Source organism: Pieris rapae, chromosome 20 (assembly GCF_905147795.1).
Source record: "Pieris rapae chromosome 20, ilPieRapa1.1, whole genome shotgun sequence".
Lineage (NCBI taxonomy): Eukaryota > Metazoa > Arthropoda > Insecta > Lepidoptera > Pieridae > Pieris > Pieris rapae.
This window is the reverse complement of record NC_059528.1, coordinates 8,200,233-8,221,280: the sequence shown is the minus strand read 5'-3', so window position 1 is coordinate 8,221,280 and position 21,048 is coordinate 8,200,233. Positions and strand designations below refer to the sequence as shown.

At 33.3% G+C, this 21,048-nt stretch overlaps 2 protein-coding genes across 10 annotated transcripts in view; one reads left to right on the top strand and one right to left on the bottom strand.

Annotated features, from left to right (window-relative positions):
• LOC110999013 (dystonin) overlaps positions 1-21,048 on the top strand; it is a 215,954-nt gene that overhangs the window by 42,482 nt on the left and 152,424 nt on the right. For 3 of the 9 annotated variants that reach the window (XM_045632559.1, XM_022267859.2, XM_045632558.1), the window contains exon 1: positions 14,140-14,245. The exons of 4 other annotated variants lie outside the window; for them this stretch is intronic. The gene's annotated coding sequence lies outside the window, so the exon portion shown is untranslated. Of the gene's footprint in view, positions 1-14,139; positions 14,246-21,048 lie in introns of those variants that run through there. 2 more of the 9 variants (XM_022267860.2, XM_022267861.2) reach the window with 2 other exon arrangements.
• Positions 524-2,278, bottom strand: LOC110999016 (proteasome subunit alpha type-7-1-like; the record flags this gene model as incomplete). The annotated part of the gene is made up of 4 exons (XM_022267891.2): positions 524-685; positions 858-1,004; positions 1,376-1,586; positions 1,995-2,278. Coding segments are annotated over 4 exons (744 nt in total), but the record flags the coding sequence as incomplete, so codon positions are not given.

Below are 21,048 nucleotides of genomic sequence, written 5' to 3'. Positions count from 1 at the left end.
GATGTAGGGTCAAATAATTATAAGTTTAAATACAATAATACATAACTATCATCCGTGAAAAAGTGTTTTTCTTTAAACTAACGTTTAATTATTTTGCTTATATTCTATTAAGGAAAAATGAAATCCTATATTATTTAAAACATTCCGGTGACCCAGCCGTACAAATAGGATGTTCTGTGCTACGGTGCACCGTTGAAATATTACGCCGGCAATTGGAAATAGGAACGGAAAATATTTTTTCGTTTGAGAATTCCTTTTTAGGTCAAAAGTGTTGGCGTTGTACCAGGTTTTATACAATTTGTAGTGAAGTACAAACTCCAATTATTATCTATAAATTTGATGGTGTATTTAAAATACACCTGTTATCTGGCCTTGGTAAATGCTATAAATATATATTAGATAAATTTTACAAATCAATAAAACGCAATATAAAACTAGTTTTAATATGAATAAATATATATTTGATAAATATTATTTACAAGTAACACCATCTATCGTCATGATAAGATAGTACAACTACGCGTCAATACCGTGTAAACTAGTGTTATTGTAGTAATGAAATGTGAATATAGATGGCGCAATTTCAGGTATTTAAAGATTTATCATTTTGTGCTTCAGCGACGTATGATTGGATGGCTTGTTTTGTCAACATGACCAGTGGCGAAGACTTCTTTAAGATTGCCACCTGCAAAATTGATTAGTACCGCTGTGCAAATATAGTTTATGATTATTTTGTTGGAATTTAATTTAATATAAGGAAACTCGAAACTACGAAAAATATATTACAGTTATTAATAATATTCGTTTATTTAAATCAATATTAATTTAGGTTCTTTTTAAAAGAAAACCATACACACCTCTAATTCCTTCTCTCCACTCTGCAACTCAACCAACGAGCGGACAGCCAACTGGATGGTGCCATGGTCGGTTGATGTTTTTTCAATACTGTAGTTCTTCTCTAAGTAATCTCTTACAGTCTTTTCTCCTCTTCCAGCTGAACAGGCCTAAAATAAACTTTTAATTAACTGCTAACAATACACGTCTATTATTTTAATAGTTGAACATAGAGTGAAGTTTTCATATGACTTCTACTGAAAATACTTATTTAAATTACATCAAGAATCTAAAAAAAAATACGAGACTTGGATCTCGCGAGATGACGAGATCAAGTCGGTCTATTTATTCAGTTCCTACTTAAACCTTCTCTCTTACCCCAAAATACTTTAAATACTTCTTTGCCAGGAATCAATATTTGCTTCTACATTATTTGTATTCAGATGGTTGTATATTTAATAGTAAAAGCCAAATATACTATATTCCGTCTTACAATATTTTGATTTTTTTAATCTTTATTAGTCACCACCATAACATATACCTTCCACTCATAGAAAGTCCCCGAAGGTTCCGTCTGGAACAAATGCGGTCCATCGGCATCAAACCCAGCAATAATACAGGAAACGCCAAACGGTCTTCTGCCATTGTTCTGCGTGTGCTGCTGCATCATACTGGCGATGTACCGGGATACATATTCCACTGTTATTGAATCTTCCACCGTGAGGCGATGGGATTGACACTCTATTTGTGATCTGTTGAAGTTTTGTATTACTTAAATAAATTATATAAGTTAAGTTATATATAATTTATTTAATACAAAACTATAAATAAAATAAAATATAAGTTAAGATTTGAGAGTTGTTTCTGATACTGTTAGAAATTCCACCCTTATCTCGACGTCCGCCGTTCACCACTATACCTATTATACCTAAAGAGCAACTTGCCTGTTTTGCAAATTTAAACTTTTTTTCTTTCCTTTTGTATAAAATAAATAAAGGGACAAATTACTAAATGACTTATGATTATAGTATGTTAGGAAATCACATCGAATTAGACGATGGTAATATGCCGTATCATGACGATTTTCTTTGCAAACAATTTAGGTACATCACATATACATACTACTGCGTCCCTATTTTCTACATTAAACATCATTAAACCTCAAAACAAGCACTCTTGCATCGGCTCTGACTCCCGCGAAGCCCAGAATAATATGGTCATCCAGTAACACTATCTTCTTTTCTGTTCTTTCCACTTGTAATGCTGGGACTATCCTCTTTTCCACTGCGAGTACCACGCTGTTCGAACCGCGTACGCCGACAACCGCTGACCCTCGCCTCACAGCCTCTTGGGCATATTGCACTTGGAGTAGCTGACCGTCTGGTGAGAATACTGTTATCGCTCTGTCGTAGTTTGCCATAAAAAGAAAATTATAAAAGCAAATAAATTATAAAAACGCTGTCATTGTGTTGTTAGATCTTTGGATGTCAAACTGCCATAGACCACGTATAATTTTTGGCCACTCTAGAGAAGTCTTGTCCACTCTAGAGAAGTCTTGTCTATGACTAAGCTACTGCTTACGTGAAAGGATATTTTAGTTTGTAATTGTTGTAGTAATTTTGTAATTGTGGAATATTTGATTCCTTGAGTTTGTGGTTTAATTTAAAGGTAGCGACTGACATCGAATTTTCGCTAGATTACTCGCGTCAATATTTGTTCGTTGTGAGCATGCTCACAACACCTGAATATTTGCGATTCCCCTGTGCTCCAATTCATCCACAGTTGCAATCAAAATGGCGGACGTGGAGGTGGTGGCGACTGACTTATAATGTAACATTCAAAGGGATTTGCCAAAAAAGCGACAGCCGAGTGGAGCACTCGTCGCTCGGAGCTGCTCGGCGCCACTGACTTGCAGCATATTCGACTTGTAACGTGCTCACATCGAGCGAATAGTCAATGTCAGTCACCACCTTTAAACATGTGGCTCAAAATAATTCGCCATTGTTTACCTCAAAGCCTACATGCGTTAGGCTTCATTTCCTTGAAGATTATTTTCGACTTACGTCTAATCGTGTTTCGTGATAATTAGTAAATATTGCATTACGTACATAGTTTTTTCGTTGAAATAATAACAAATTACTTTACATTATTAAGACTTTATCATTTAGTAGTGAAGTCTATTAATGATCATAATTTATGTTTCGAGTAAAAAAGGTTTATGCCTTAACTTGAAACAGCTAATGCAAGCATAATGTACTGAATATGGTTTGAAAATAATAAATAGATTAGATTTTTTAATACATAAATGATAAGACACAAAAGTATACCCCATACCCCAACAGAGGCTAAGGAGAATAAGCGATAATCAATAAGCACACATAATGTAAGTGTTACATTGTAGTCTTAAGTTACACCCGGAGTTATATTTGGACATGTGGTAATATGTTATTTAACATACAGTAATGAATGTCGGTGAGTAGTAGACAAATAGAGGACAGTAAATATATAATTTTACACCCAATACATCAGGTTGTGCGCGTAATAATTTCAAATGTTTGCTTTGTTTGCGCATGTTTGGATGCTTGTGTGGCTTTGAATTTAGCGGGTGAATATTTTTACAAAATTATGATAAGTATAAATTACAGTGTGTATTGCGAACCCTTTTTAGTAAAAAATATTAGCGCCAGCTCGAACCAATTTCATTCTGTAGTTATAGAAAAATATCTAATTAAGTATTTATTTTATATATACAGATCAGATAAGATTTAAAGTTAACCATAAAACGCAAAATAATAATATGTATATACTTAAATAAAAAATAATCGTAAAATATGTTGCCATCGAAAACCTACATACAACTTTTAAAAATTCAGTTTTATTCCGTAAGTTATCCTTACTGTGAAGCGAGCAGATTCTATTTGGTAGCACAGCAAAAACTTCCATATGTACTACTAAAACTAAAAGGTAGGCTAAGTAAAAAAATTAAGGCGAAACGAAGTTCTCGGCAGTTTTTAATGAAAAAATACACTTTGTATTTTGATCGTCCGACGTGAGATGGTAAGAGAAATTCGTTTCAATTAATAATATGTTACTGAAATAGGTCTTAGTAATATACCAGCTGAATATATAAATATGTTTATTGTAAAATTAACAACTACGTATATTAATAAACTAAAATACCTTTGAAAAAATCGCCTGTCTTATAGCTTCTGCAATATGTAATAAATCTGTCCACTCGTCTTAAACATATGAGTATTAGCGCAGTGCTTAATGTGCACATTATTGATATATTAGCTTATTCAGCTGCAAAAATAAATGCGTGGTAACAGTTTTGTTGGTCAATTTATAATACAGTAGATTTCATATGGATTAGAACTGCTAAGAGAAGAAATGTAGTGTTTCTAGTCAAGGCAGACAAATGTACTAATTTCTATCGAATTTCTTTTTAGTTCCTGTAATCCTACTAATATTATAAACGCTCAAAGTCTTTACTGAATTAAATGCGGAGATACCTAAATAATAATTAATTTAGCAATAGGGAATCACTGGCTCCCTTTGTATACGGGACTTGATGAAAACAAAATGATAAAAAGATACTTAAATGACATCAACGGGGTTTATTTACATTTAAGTGATGTTTAGAATATATATCCTTATTTTTTTTCTTGAAATTAAAATAGCCTATATAATTCAGTAATTGTGTTGCTTTCAAATGGTGAATGATTTTTTTAAATCGGTCCAGTAGTTTTTGAGCCAATTCCTTAGAAACATACTTACATACAAATCTTTCCTCTTTATTGAGTATAGATAAAATCTGTGGAGTTTGTATGCGCATATCTCAGTAACTACTGTTTCGATTTGAGAGATTCTTGTTGCTATTTAACCAAATAACGCTACCGAATGGTGAAACGGATAGTTTTTTATACAACTTAAATTCTTTAACAGAAAATTTCAATTCGGACAATGGTATTATAAAGAATGCATTGAAGAGGTATTTTAAATATTTCGTTTGAAAGTGAATAGAAACAGAAGTGTCGTGTTTGTGGCTAAGTTCAAGTGCGGTCAAGGACTGCGGGAATGTCTGCCGCATACTGATGCGGGCATGTGCTGGATTACACATATGTTAGGTGATGTTACACATATGAGGAAGGAGTAGGTCTATCTTCAGATGCTACTAACGTTTTTATCCTTTTCATCAAGATCTCATTTAAGCACTTGAGTGCAAGTTGTGTATAAGCTCGGGAACGCCTGCTCCGAAATCTTCTCTTGTTCCATTCTGGCCCTGTTCTCTTTTATGGGATATTATTTATTTGTAAGTGACAACAGGTTTTGATACTTATAGATTAAACAAAGATTCTTTCTCTCTAATTTTCTAAATACAATTTCCCATATATAAAGTCTGATGAAATAAAGTAATGTTGGCTTAGTGGCTAAGTGTGCAACTCATCCCTGGGATCGTAGATTCGAACGCCGGCTGTGCCTCAATGAAAAGTCCATTTCTTCTTTGTTCGCATTTACCACACGTACGATGAAGGAATCATTAGAATCATAGTCATTTAGAGAGTAGGGAGTTTCCATGGCATTAAGAGCCTCCTTCCCTGCTATAAATAAACAGTTACAGAAATCTGAGACCAATCAGGCGATGTAGCTCCGCTGGTATTTACTTCAAAACTAGAATAAAAATTAATTTCTTACTCTAAAACGTTTAATGGGTTTGTTATAGGATAGTTTTTTTTTATTTTACGCCCTTAATCGTATCAAATTAGCATATTGCGTAGGTACGGCGTTGGAGGGCCATTGCCAAATATAAATGTAGGTTTTACTCCCGGCTGATGTCATCCAACACGTCATTGTTTGTGACGGATCGATCATGTTTGCGCAAAAGGCTGTAGAGCGCTTTTAATAATGATATCCGAACAAACAAAACATGTCAAATATTTTAAATTTTGCCGTTGTAATATAATAAACAAAACATCTAATTTATAGCTATTTTATTTTTACATTTTTTATTTATCCGCGACAGACAGATTTTGATTAAATATATTTGAACTAATTCTTCAAAAGGCGGCAACGTGCGAGGCTTCTGACATTGAGAGTGTCAATGTATCACTTTTCATCTGATAAGCCTCCTGCCGCTTTACCCCCCTGTTCTAAGAAAAAAAAACCCCGATAATTATTCAGAGTAATCGCTGAACGAAACGCATCGAACGTTTAATTACTTTGTAACATTTTAACTTTATCTTAACAAATTCTTGAGTAATAGATACTTAGTTAAAAGCCCACACAGCAAGTCGCAAGAGGCCAGAATATAAATCGCAAATTTGCATACCGGCCGTCGAACCTGCTATACTTTCGCAATATTTGCAACTCTGATTCATAGATAAGATGTCATAGACATAGTCCTTTTACCTCCTTCAGAATTTTTCATATAGTATAGCTCTACTTAAAACCAATGCGGCGTTCAAACAATGCACACTTAATTGAAATGCTTCTAATTTTACATTTACTACCAGTTCTCAAATCAAGGCCGTAGAGCGGAAGAGAAGAACTGGCAATAAACTCGCGCCACTTTAATCTCCGAGTTTTTTGTTTTACACATTGTAAGGAGCTGCCTATTACACCATGTGCCACATGACATTTTGAGTAATTATTAGTTAATTCGCCATATTTTAGGGAGAGCAAGCAATTGCCTTTTAACAATTAGTACCCTCTTTTCTTGAAGTCGAATTGGTTCCGAAATACTTAATTAGGATCCATATAGTACCTACTTGGTAGCCGCAAAACGCTCAGGTGTGGAACGACGGAAGTCGACATGATACGGGAAATTCCAACTGTAATATATATATTTTATATAGTTTTTGTGCAATTTCTTGCAATATACGTAGCGCTGATGTGAATGTTACATCATCATACAGCTCCTTTAGATTAAGTCTGTAATTACAAATTGCTTACAATTCTAACATATTGAGCAGTATAAAGTGGAATAAATAATTGTAAAAACTTTTGAAAGCATAATTTATTTAAATTTCAGCCTTATTGGTGTGCCCTATCCTGTTATTCCTGGACTATGGAGAATACAATAGGCAATAGAAATTCAACTTTACTGCATACGTAATAAGATAGTTGTGGATCGATGTGCGATCGAGTTTTGAAGATTCATCGCTTTATAATTTATTTGAATAAATATTTCTCCATATTTCCCTTAGGGTTGTGTTGAAATGTGGGGTCTCTTTGTATATTCTACTGCATTTATCATCTTCGCTAAGAGGAGTTGTTCGGATTAATACAAGCATCTGAGTTTTAACATCGGACGTCGAGACAGGATACGTAATTCCACCCGTATCACCTCAACGTCTGTCTTTCTACAACTGAGCGTTTTTCAAGGCAGTATTTGCCGCGCACCACCACTTGTTGAACCAGCTGCCCACTGAAGTATTTCCGAAAAAAATCGACTTAGGGTAATTCAAAGAGCGTACCAATTTTTAAAGGCACTCGCGAGCAATCTAACATTGAGAGTATCCACTGCCTCTCTTTTCCGCCAGTTCTATAAAAAAAACCCTTTAATGGTGAAAGTATTTAAGAAATCGGTAGTAGTTTCAGAGCTTATTCATATCAAACTTACATAGTTCTTTATAATATAGAAACACACAGATTAAAATAAAAGAAATTAAATTTTGATTGGCGATAAAAATTATTTTATAACGGAAACGACATTATTATAATGCCTAAATAGGCTGTATCCTATAAGGCTGTTTCGATAAGCTCTGTCGTTAGGCAATACATTTCCGACGACTTAGATCACTCTCGCCTACGAGTGTACCCACGCGACGCATACAGTGGGCCTATATGTCTTAAATATAAGGGTATATTGGTTGAGCAGGAGATAGTTCTATAGAATCTAATAATTTATAAAGTTAATGTCACTTGTAATTAAAAGCTGTGTTTATGTCAGCTTTTGGTAAAACTCTGTTAACTATGTTAAATGGTTAAAAGTGCTTCTGTTTTTTTTCTATTATGTAGGTTTAGTTATTATATATATTTTTTACAGCAAACATACAAATTTTAACAAATAATATAACAAATACAATTATAATTATAACTAGCTGAAATAATAATGTAAAAAGGAGAACTGGCAAGAAAATTATTAAGTGGCGAAAATAATGAATGTTTTTTCAAGTAGGTCATCTGCATTCGTGCAATACATCGAAGATTTTATTTGTAAGACATGAGGTCAACAGTAACCATAGTAGCCTTTTTAATTTAATTTTATTTTTCTCACACACATGTTAATAAGAACAAATAAATTTTTGTGAAATATGTTAAGTATAGAAAGGATATACATGTGAAAATGACATTAGAACTCAAATAGGCAGCACTAGCCAGATCCTCAAAATATCGTAGCAAAATATTTTGGTTAAGAACTTATGTTTAAAAACCAGTTCTAAATTTAAATTAGTATATTGAACAAACGAAATTTATATAAATGTTCGCATTAAATGTTCTTTTTTGTAGGTTATAGTGATTGTAACTATGGATACGGTGCTTCGGTAACCATGGTAACAAATACAGTTTTAATATGACTACCAGTGACTAATTCTCTTATTAACTGAGTATTTTTTTTATTTATAATAGATTTTCAGCTTAAACCTAAATTATGAAATTTTAAATAAATTCTGTCTTCCTTTCTATGCATTGCTTCAAAAAAAACAGAAAATTAATAACTAACAAAATTATAATCATACTAAATTCTTAGTTGTGTTCAATCCTTTGATATTTCGACTTACTTTTAAAAGACCGGCAACGCACTTGCGAGTCTGGTAGAGTTAGTGTCATCCAACGCTTTCTGTACTATAAAAATCCTGAAAGCGACGCCTACAGATCATTGAAATAATTGTTATTTACACATTTGCGTTCCATATATGGCCTTAACGCCCTTTAACATTGTCTCACGTAAAGATACTACATATGATAACGTCATAAGTACTAATTCCTCAACTCCTACGCATAATTACGGCATCGTTAGCCGCGATCGCCATATAAGGCGACATTTGTTGACATCGACTAACCAACTTCCGATTCTTTTCGCTGTTTTTCAATACCTAACCTTGTTTTTGGCTTTGTCTAAGTGTTTTGTTTTATAATCGTTGTAAAGCTGTTAGATTACTAATATATAAATAAAATTATTTAATATAAATAATTACCAAATCAGGAATGGTAGAATTTTAATATGGATATGTTCGACCATTGATTTTAATTAATAAATTACAGTATATTGTTGTCGAAAAACTTATGCATGAAACAACTGAGTGTTTCGTACCTGGGCCACATGTTACGCCATGACTGCTACCACCTTCTTCAATTATTTATATTAGGTAAAATCCAGGTTTAACGGCGTGTTGGTAGCAGAAAGAAATCATGGCTTCGCAATGTTAGGGAATGGACCAGACACGCTTCAAGAGACTTGACAACCAACCACCAGTAATGGAGAGTAAGAGAAGAAAAAGTATATCCAAGGAAAAAGGAAGTCCTATAAATTGCCCACAGTTAAAGTTGCTGGAATATTAAACAAAATTTATGGATAAAAATGGTGTAAAAATATATGAAAATTACTCAATTCACATAATGTTTAATTAAACCTATAAATACACAAACTAATCTTATTTCATTACATATGTATGTTATATCACTTGTACATCCTTGAGATATAATTAGCCGTTTATATGCAAGTAAGGGCTTTAAGACATACATTTGAAAATCTAATTAATTTCCGTTCATCAGATATTTATATTACGCTAAAGGCTTGTTAAACCTTGAATTAAAAATAAATTGCTGGCGCTACAACCTTTTTAGGTCTAGACCTCAGATGTCTCTATCTGTATCATGATCGTTTGTTAATTTAATAGGCAAGTAGGTAATTAGCCAGACATACGCCGTTGACTTTTTGTATGTAAAGCAAGTAATGAGCTGAGGTCGTAAGTTCCATCCCGGGGATGGAACTTACGACCTCAGGTAGATGAGAGTCTCACGCTGAAGCCACTAGGCCAATACTGCTCGTGAAAACAGTGAAAATACTAATACAAATATATAAAATGTTGTAAACATTGAGTTTCTTACACCGAGGTTGTAGTCTATTCCGTGATTGTCGAATTATTCTTGAGTTAAACTGATTTAGATTTTGTCTTTCCTTATAATCGCAATCTCTGTAGCTTTTAGCTTTAAGTGTTTTAAAATAATGCATTTTGTAAAACAAAAGGCCGGTAACGCACTCGCGACCCGTCTGGCATTGAGAGTGTTCATGGGCGGCGGTATCAATTAACGTCAGGTGAGCCTCCTGCCCGTTTGCCCACTGTTCTATAGAAAATACTAGTCTATGTTGCCATTTAAGTTCTATTTTGTATGTCCTGGTAGATAAACTGAGCTGTGAATGAATGGATTGCTCATGTATTAAACAATAACTATAATATGACTCACTGATTAGTTTGAATCTGAAGGGAGAAAGTTTATAAACATTCTAACTAGTCACTTGCAATCCTGTTATTAGTTATGTAACTAGGAATATTTAAAACACCTCATCGATACGCCTAACAGGTAGGCGGAAATTCCATATTTCTATAGCAATTGTTAGTAATTTAATATCTACGGTATATTGATTATATATATCTGTAATGAAGAAATTTTTCCGAGGTTTTTAACTGAATAATTGTGGCGCCTGTGTGCACAGCCTTGGCTAAAGGCTTTTTAAAGGTGATTGCGTAAGTATGTTCGTTTAATGTATGCGTCACTTATAAATGGAATTTATTTTCATGTTTGGTTGGTGTGTATATGACATAGAGGACCTTTTTTATAGGGTCCGTCTGAAATGACATAAATTTATCGAGTCGTAATTAAACGCGCGAATGTTTAAAGGAAGAGTATCCTCCGCTTTCATAGGCCGACAACGCACCTACTAACATGGGTATCCACGGGCTGTAAGAACTGTCCTTTATGGGCGTCCCGTAGAACCTCATGTTCTGTACCCAGTTCAAACAAAATGTATTTTTTTTTCATATATAGGCTGTATGGTTTAGACTTTAGACATTAAAATATGGTGCATTATTTGGATTAATTATTTATTTTTGGTCAAAATAATAAGTAATAAATTTATATCATTTAAGATTATAACCTAATCAACATTATTTTTAGGTATTCCTTAACAGGTCATAGTTTTTTCCTTATCATTTAACCTTTTTATTATCAGCCTATCAATTATTAAGCCCTTAAGGAAAAAACGCCTTTAACGAGAAACCGATCTGGGTCGATTGGACCATATCAGGCGAATCTTCCATATTCAGTGAGTGAGGTGAACCGCACTAGACCTTTGTAATTATTGTCGAGAATTAATAGCAAGTAAACATCGTTAAATGCTTTTTGTAATACGAAGACAGCTAAACTAGCTGCTGCGGGATTTTTTAAAATATATTTTCTAGTTACCTAATTTACCGACTATATTGTTGTCGGAGGTATTAAATAATATATATATTACTTACGTCTTTTCGTCTTGATTTTGATGTTCTTATTTGGTGATTACGTTGACAGATTTATTTACGTTTTTATTTGTGAGAGCTTTGCTAGAGAGAGAGAGAGGAATGGGGGGGATAAATTGCAGTAAATCTTATGTAATACTTGAACTTCCCCGAAGACTTTATGTGCTCATCCGACAGTGGTCTCTCAACCTTCCGTTAAACTTAGCGGTACCCAATTATATCCTTTAAAATTCCCAATTATTAACAGTAGTCGTTTTTTATGAGCTTTATTGTTAAATGTTTGCACTACTCTTAAATAATTACTTTGTTACGTGTATTATATTATACACCCTATTTGGGCATCTTATACCTATATATGTATTATGAAATACAGGGGAAAGCCTACATATAGGACGCCCAAATAAGGTTATCGTAGCCCATTATTAATATTATTATTTTTTCTGTAGCTTCATTCTTATGGACCCTGTCCTTTCTACTCGGTATTTAAACTCGTGACCTTTTGAACTGCAGTTGAGCATCGAAATAGTTGGTGAAATGAATTCAGACAAATGGGTAGTTTAAAAATATATATTTCGAAAGCAGACGGTGACCTCAAAATGTTTAAGTGTAAAATTACATCTATTATTAACAATTATACTGGAACTGAGTCAACTGAGACATCTGTTTTCGACGAAATTGGTGACGTCAGCCATATAGGAAAAATGGGTATTTTGTAAATCAACAATATAAGGACCATGAGAACTATATGCGCATTCAAATCATTTGCATTTTTTATTATTTATATTTATATATTTATATTTATTATTAATTATTGTACATAATTACAAATTAAAAATACATGATTTTTATTTGGTTGAAGTCACATTTGAAGTTGTTTATCTGTACTTAATATTATAGAGGAAAAATTTGTATGTGGAAGAAAAGACGTGTTTGTAACGAATTGACGCAAAAAGTACAGGGCCGATTTTAAAAATTCTTTCACCGTTTGAATTATCACAAACATTATCACTGATTAATATATGCTATTATAATTGCACGAAAAAATAAGGATGCCTACTAAAACGACAATTTACTGTTCGTTTATGCCAAAATGTTTAATAAATAAATGTCCAGTCAAGCGAAGCCGGGCCGGATCGCTTGTAAATCTTATTATGTGACCCAATTTCTATATTTCTCGGTAGGGATAAATATATTACAATGACGTCTTGATTATAAGTAATTTTAATGTAGGTTAGTATGTTGGAACTTAATTTACCTGTTTGATACGATATAAGGAAACAAGTCACCATAGTAAATTTAATCGCTCAACCTAGGCTGGTGAAGAAATGGGCGCCCCTGATGGAGGCACGAATGACTTTTATCCTGTCTCCCTTAGCGAGCAGATAGGACGCTAGGTTTTAGTGGGTGCTTTCCACTTCCAGGACCGTCACGCTCCCTGCGTCACTCTTAAAACTTACCTTGGCCCTGGAATTTTTGAAATAGACTTATCTAGAGACTGATCGCTGAAAATTTCTGCCATAAGATTGTCCGTCCCTAAGGTAAATAGCATCAGAGGTAACGCGGATTCCGCCAGCTGGCTCAAACGCACCCATAATTATCATGAGGATTATCCGAAGTAGTTGTCGTCTGGTCCTAGCGACGACACCTAGCCTACCAATCCGAAGTTTAAGCTATTGAGTCCTTATGGAAAGAAGACATTTGGCACTCCCCTGCTGCCTAGCTTCTCAGCCTGCTTGTTTCCGTAGTAAAAGTAAATTTCTCCACGTTTAAAAATACTACTGGTCGAAACCTTTCATGTAAAAACAGGTCGGCGAATACATCCTTAACCCTTGTAGTAAAATATCTTCATTCAATAGATCTTTTAAAATGATAAAGTTATTTTTATCATAACAGTCCTTAATACGTTTGTGATTATGATGTACATATATAAAATTAGTATAAATTAAACAGAAATATTCGGCAAAAAGGCGTGCGCGTTTATGTCTAATACAAGATTAGATTTAAATAAATCTCAGTGATATTAGGAACTAGGATAGTGCAAAGTAGGTAGATATATGTTATCTATAGTTATACATAATATTTATTTAGTAAATAACTAAGCCGTTACTGCTGACACCTAATATAATACATATAAACATTTGTTTATGTTACGTAACCTAACTTACATATGCCTCTTCCAGCTGCTTAAATATATATATTAATATTTATTAATAATTGGTTCAATGGTACTATGCTTCTATAAGAGGCAGTTCAGTAAGAGGTTTTGAATATCTATCTATCTTTGAGTACTACTTTTAAAACAAATTAAGGATTTGTTAGTGTTACTAAAAATTATGAGTAAGAAAAATAGTAAAAAAAAATATTTGAAATTAATTTAAAACATTAAATATTATGAGTATTGAATGTAAGAAAAACTTAACATATTTTGAAATTAGAAATCTTAAACATTGTAAATAGCCAAAACAGACCGATGTCAATGTTCTAACATCCTCATAACATGACCTTGGAGTTTGTTTCTTTAGCAATGAACATTTAACTGATTTTTCCTATTGTTATTACATTTTTAGTGTGTTCTAGCCAGCTTCTTATGAGTCGGTGTTCTTGAGAGAAATTAAATATAAAATACACCCACAACCTTGACATTTATCATATCACCAAATTAAAAAATGTATTTTTTACCACCTACTTGATGATTTGAGTCATACAGCACACATAGACATTTTATCAAAGAGTTACGCACACATCGGAACGTAGCCAGTTTGAACGTTCCGAATCAGTTTGCCGCGGTCCGTTGTCACAGGCGGTCGTCTCTCACAAAAGTACCGGGGTTTTTTTAGTGCTGTTCTGTGTACGTTGTCGGTTTTCGACAGGTTTTGGGTACTTCGAAGGTTATATTTACGGTTTTTTTTCACGTGTGATTCGTATATCTATGTGATTGTTTACACTTTTATGCAATTCAACCTGTGGTATATAGGTTACGGTCAATGTTCTGGTAGTTGGTAAGTCGGCGATCGGCAAAAACTTGTTTTGCTGTAGGATTTTGATTATTTTGACATTTGACATATCTAGCGGTAATATGCTGTTACGTTTAAGCATATTATATCTTTAACGGCTAAAGATTACGATGGATAAAGTATATCTATCACTCTCTCACAGATTACTGAAATCATCTGTTGTCTCCTTTTGTAACGTATCAAAAATTTGGCCACGTTTTTGTTGATATTAGCGATGCCGATTCCGTTTCGTTTGTCGTTTCAATGTTTATGTTTTCTCAATTCTGTTGATACAATGCGGGTAAGCTGGTATCGGATTACGTAGTTAAAATTCATGCTTTACGATTGTATATGCATCATACAAAAACTAACTATAATCACCTTTATGATGAAAGTCTTTGAATCGGCTATTTGCAGGTATCCGGATTGGCATCAGCACGATAATCAGTAATTTTATTAGGTGCATAATAATAAACTTATCAGTTTATTGTTAATTAGTTTTAAAGGTGAATGATAAGGTGCGTTTCCGTATGTGAACAGCTGATTTGCATCAACAATATCTATCGAAGTTTTGATGGAATTGTCAGGCTTTCAGATCGCCAGCACATCCTTAAATTTTTATATCTAGTTTTGTTTTGTATATAATTATTATTATTATCACCAATAAAATAACAGTTTATTTAAGGTTTGGTAATTTGGTATCCCCTGTTCTAACAAATATATATTCGTTTAATTATGTTTAAAAGAATTTTGAGGAATTTCGTCAGTTAACATTTGACCCACAATTTTGAAGTAATATGCTCCAAATTACACAACATATATAACAGTTATATCGTAATATATTATTTAGTCACGTTGGGTTAGGAAATTTTTAGCGATTAGGTGAAAATGCGTCGCTATTTTGTGTTATTTTTAGAAATGATTGAATGTAACGTTTGATTCTGTTGAAAAAACGAAATTCTTTAGAATAATATTGGTGAATCTTTTTTGCTTACGATTGTATAACCCTTGGCTTAGTATATTTATTTACTTACGTATTTAGTCACGATAGACCTAAGGAGTCTTTACTACACGCACTGTATTTATTAATGAAATAACGTATGTATCTTAATTAAGATATATTTTCCAAATAATATACAATATTCTTAATCTACATAATATTGATAGTAATATAGGAGAAATAGGTCTTAAACTTAGGTCCCTTTGGCAATGTAACTGTAATATTCGCGTTTTCTCCCTGTATTGCGATACGTATTCGTTGAGCGAGGAAAACACCAGCTGTTGGGTCACCGGCAACAAATACCTAGGCGATAACTTGCGTCCCACGGCCCAAGCGTCTACTGAAGGGAATAAATCTTCCTCCAAAGTTGGAGTAAAGACTTATATTGTAGGCGTTAATTATTATCCGCCTGCTTTGAGGCCGCGCAATCTTTTGTGCTTGTCTGACTTAGACGAGGCTAACGTGTCCACGCAATTATCTTTGTAGTAGTATTTATTACATATTAAAGGGATGTATATCCATACAAAATTGCGTTGTAACGCCATGCTAACTTTAGCTTGTAAACGATTTTTTATTAGTTCCGACATTTTACTCCCACTGCTAATATGGGAATAAATGATTCACATAAGTAATTTAACTTAAACCACAATTCGTTATATAGAAATCATTATGCTAAGTATGACAACACGACATGACATCATCATACAACTCATAACGTTGATAATGTATTGATATTTTTGTTTATTATTGCAATTTTCAAGTCAGGTATAGACTTATGCAACAGTGAGTGAATGCATGTTATCAAAATGTTTTGGATGTTATAAGAGAAAAAAAGCATGGCTGCGCTTTCTCGATTATGTTTTGTTTTATAGCCAACAGGAAGAAGGCTCACCCGATGTTAAGATACCGCCGCCCATGGACACTCAATGCCAGAAGACGGCCCGCAAATTTTCAGGATTTTGGTGCCCTCTTTTCTTGTAGGATCCTTAGTCGAATTGGTTCGGAATTAGTTCAGTATAGAATGGATTGGCTATCCCATAACATCAGACGATACTAGTAAGTTTCAATTAATAAACCTAAATTATTTTAATCAATATTAAAACCCATGTTTAACCGTTAAACGTAATGTAATGGATGCACACTTAGTTAAAGTAAGAAATATCATATAATTGAATTTAATACATCAGTTATTGTTTTTATATTTTAGTTAAAAGAAAGTATATCTGTAATAAGTAATATCCGATTATAAAACTGCACACGCGATACGTGACATTAATTACTCAACGTTTTAATAAAATACAATTATTATTTTTATTGTTACATTTCTCTTTCCTTTTTCGATTCATGATCATTTGATTATCTAATAGCCAAGTAGATGAGCCTTCTGTGCCTGACGCACGCCGTCGACTTTTTGGGTCTAAGACATGTCGGTTTCCTAACAATGTTTTCCTTCACCGTTCGAGCGAGGGATCGAACCTAGGAATTCAGGAATGTGAGTCGCACGCTAAAGTCACTAGGCTCAAATGTAATAAATAGGAGGTAGGAAGAGAACACGGGTCTCCAATTGCTATGGTCCTAACATACCTCTTTCCCTTCATCCATTTATATGACATTTACCTTGTCTGGTCATCGGTTATGGTTTCATTATTTATAATTTATATAAATCGTATTAACTGGAGTTCCTTAATCGTCTAACGGTGACGGGTTCAAATGAGTGGGTCAATATTTACAATAATAACGAATGTACGAATCTACTTTCATTGCTTGAGGCTTGACATGGTACGGTATTGGTGTTAAGTCGTTAGCCAAATTGAGGTGACTGGAAAAATGGATTTAACTCCTTCATCCAATTAAGTGTAGGCATCAGAGTTTAGTTTTTTCAGAGTTGGTACTAGGTGCCATCAATCAAAACCATGTTTTTGATAGAACTATCATATAAAGAATGTTTTTAGAAAAAATATCAAACATATCGAATATGATATGTGTGTTCAATCTTTAAAAATGTATCTATGTTTTTAAGATTATTAATATATCTTTATAAGTCTTTTGTTATGTGTTTAAGTGTGATAATATTACAAAATTTAATTAGTTTATTTTTTTAAAGATAGAATTAATTGAAATAGACCATCTTATAAAGGAGAAAGGCACCATATTGTTATAACGTGTGATTTGATTCAGTGAGATAATGTCAGTTCTGATACACTTTCAACAATGAAGCTAGATATACAAAGTGGTGCTGGTTTGATTTTTGCGTCGTATTTAATTGTATTTTTACCGGGTGTAACATAGTTGTAAAACTAATTACTTATTAAGGATGTAGCAGCATTTGATATTTTATTATTATGACATTTCGTTTCAATTTATAATTTTTGCAGAATGCAGATCCTTGCAATTTTCTTGTAAAAACAATATTGTAGAGACGGAGTTTCTTGTCAGTAACTCTCCTGCCCCGCCTCTTTGACTTAGTTGTACCTATATGTACATTTATATTAAATTTAATGGAAAATAAATAAATAAATAAATAAATAAATATATATTTTTTTATATTAACCTTCATGAGTGTATCTAGTTGCCAATAACGTATTTGATTTTGATTGTTGCATCCCATTTTTTAAACAAATTTAAAGTCCAAATAAATTACTTACGCCGTATTACGCGTCTATTACGAAAAGATTCGTAATAGACGCGTTACTTAAAACGTTAAAGATATGTCGAATTGAATACAAAACCAACATATGTACTTACTTCGGATAACCACGGTACTATCTCTATAGTAAGCCTCTGCTTAGCCTATCTGTAGTCACATTCACTTGCGGTCATTAACCTCTTATCAACCCCACTTGAGTGTGTCAGTAATCTGTGACATAATTACCTGTGCATTGTTTATAGGAAATAGGTTAGGTTTGTTGTGATAGTATGTACCGTACGTTATTTTTACTCAAAGATCAAATTTTTTACTGAAGCAAACCCAAATTTATTAGTAAGATTTTATATAAGTATTTTTTTAGTCTATTTAGTTATTAATTAATTTTGAGCTTCTGCTATCATTATCCCGAAATTATATATACAACCTGGTTAAACCTACTTAAGTAATAGCTCATCAGAACATGAGACCTATATAAATACGTCGAATATTATGTAATTAGAAATAAATTTTATGTATGTAGATAAATGTCTAAGCTAAATAAAAACATGTCAATTTCTTTTGCGATTTCATTTTGAAATATTGTGTTGTTATGTTTATCCGCGTCCACCCGTCTCCAATGCCTTTAAATTTTTTCGTTTCGTTGGAATTTTCTTTATTTTCGTTGAATGATTTTTTTAAATCTTTCAGCCTTACTGAACTTAAAACAACGCCAAAGTTTATAACAGTAATATTACGTGTGGTTTGGCCATTTAAATCGAAATGTATCGTGACGAATGAATTTCACGCGCTAATGGAAGATTGATAATTATTTTAGTATTCTACGCTATTGAATTGATAAAGTTCGACGGGAATTACAATTTATAAAAGCTTGCCACACTGATACATTGGTACAAGAACAATAAATAAAATATTTCATGATTCATGGCATTTATAGGCAAACATATCGCAAAGAGATAATTTTTTTTATAAAATCTAAAGGAAATTTTTGATTTCAAAGAAAGCTCCGTTGTTATCCAAATGCTCAATCTGGATATCTTTTCTGAAGGGATAAATGGGATGATGGCATGCCTAGGATATCTATAGAGGGTATACTAAATTTACATTTATTTAAAAGATTGGGGCAATGAAACTGTTGTATTTAAATATACATTAGCTGGAAAAGCTTGGAATGTCCATAGGCTATAGAGTAAGCTTGCACTGTTATAATAATCTATGCCTTTTAAAATAATTATCCTATAATCGTCTGCAATCTTTGAATACACTGTGTGCAACTATTATACACACTTATGTGAATTCAATTTAGATAAAACAAAAAAAATATCATGTGGACCCTTCAAAAGGAATGAAATTTTTATGATTAGAGTCTCTATCTAGGTTATCTTCTGGAGGTCGAGGTGATATGGGAGTATACCTACGTTCCACAACTGATCGTTTTTTAAGGCAGTGCGACTATGTGACCACTGAAATATTTCCGAACCATCTCCATCTGGCATTACGAGTGCCCATGAGCGGTATCACTGAATATCAGATGAGCCTCCTGTCCGTTTGCCCTGTTTTCAAAACACTTTATTAAACTTTTTTTAATACTTATGTATTACGATAGCTAGAATTCGATTCGTTAATGTATTTTGAAGATGTAATGTATGTACAACTGAATGAGCTAAACAGAGATTTGTATCCCGTTAGGACCGGTTCGCAGTACTTCTGTTTGCATTCCTGTGTCCTTGTCTTGAACTTGCGTCTAAACGCTTTCTCCAAGGGTCTCCTAGACGAGACTAACTGCTTAGTATGACTTCGGTATGTTAACGAATTAGCTTAGATATTTATCAATTACCGCTAGTCTTACAAAAAATCAAAATATATAACTATCTGCAACCATAGGCCCTCTCCGATATTATCATCCAATATCTATTATATATTTTTTTATAAATCGATTTAACTGAATTTCGATAAGAGTAAAATTGTTTTAAAATTTTATTTAAATGCAGCAAGGAAAATTATTAAAGTGAATTGTTTAAAATATGTTAGATTAAAATATTTTCACTATATTATCTTCATATAAGTTACATAGTTAAAAAGCACAAGTTAAAAACACACACAAAATATGTACACTATCCTTACAGTACTAAACCAAAACTATAGTACCTATCGATAAAAAAATAATATATAATACATTAGATTAATAATAACGAGTGAAGTCAGTCTGCGAACATATACAGATGTCGATTATGTCGAAGACAGCATTACGCGGGACGTCTTTGTTAACGGGGATCTGTGCATCAGACTGGTTCTGGCCCTTGGTATTGTAAACAACCTTGGCCTTCACCGTTACACATATCCCCAGAATCAAACCGAGTTCTTAAAGATCACTGGGGATCCCTACCACCTTTAAGTACTTGTACTAAGGTGTACCACACCGTTGTTTATACTACTATAGTGGGTCCGATAGAGTTTTAAACACGGCCTCCAATATTGTTTTAAAACCCAAAGAACATTAGCCATACTAACGGTTATCCGTTAGTCAAATATGGAAAGCGCCTATCATTCAATATCACGGCTAACCCCACGGGCGATGTTCTCGTAACGAGACTCGAGCACGTCAAGTAACGGTCGGTCAATGGTCATATTAATTTTATTATGAAGCGATTGTTCTTAACAATTGTTATTTCTCATGCGTAATTGTTAACTGGAGAAATTTGTTAGTGAAGCTATAATAATTCCAATGAAATCCCGTAAACCACATTACACTTGTTATTGATAGGTAGGCAACATATCTGCTACACGTCGTTTATCATTGAGTCTTGCAAAGTCAAAGTCCAATTTATTGGCAGTTTGGAGTAGGTGGCAGAAAGTAGAACTAAGTTGAAATGATAGGCAAGTAATGCAATGTCATCGATTCAAATCATTTGCCTAGCTGTTTGATAAACTGGCTGTTGCTGCTGCTAAAAGCTAAAAGGCTAGGCCTTTAATTGAACGGCTATTAAGCTGGTTGGCTGCGACATCGATGCCATAGTTTTCCTTCGCAGTACTAGAGTATACAGACGATAAGAG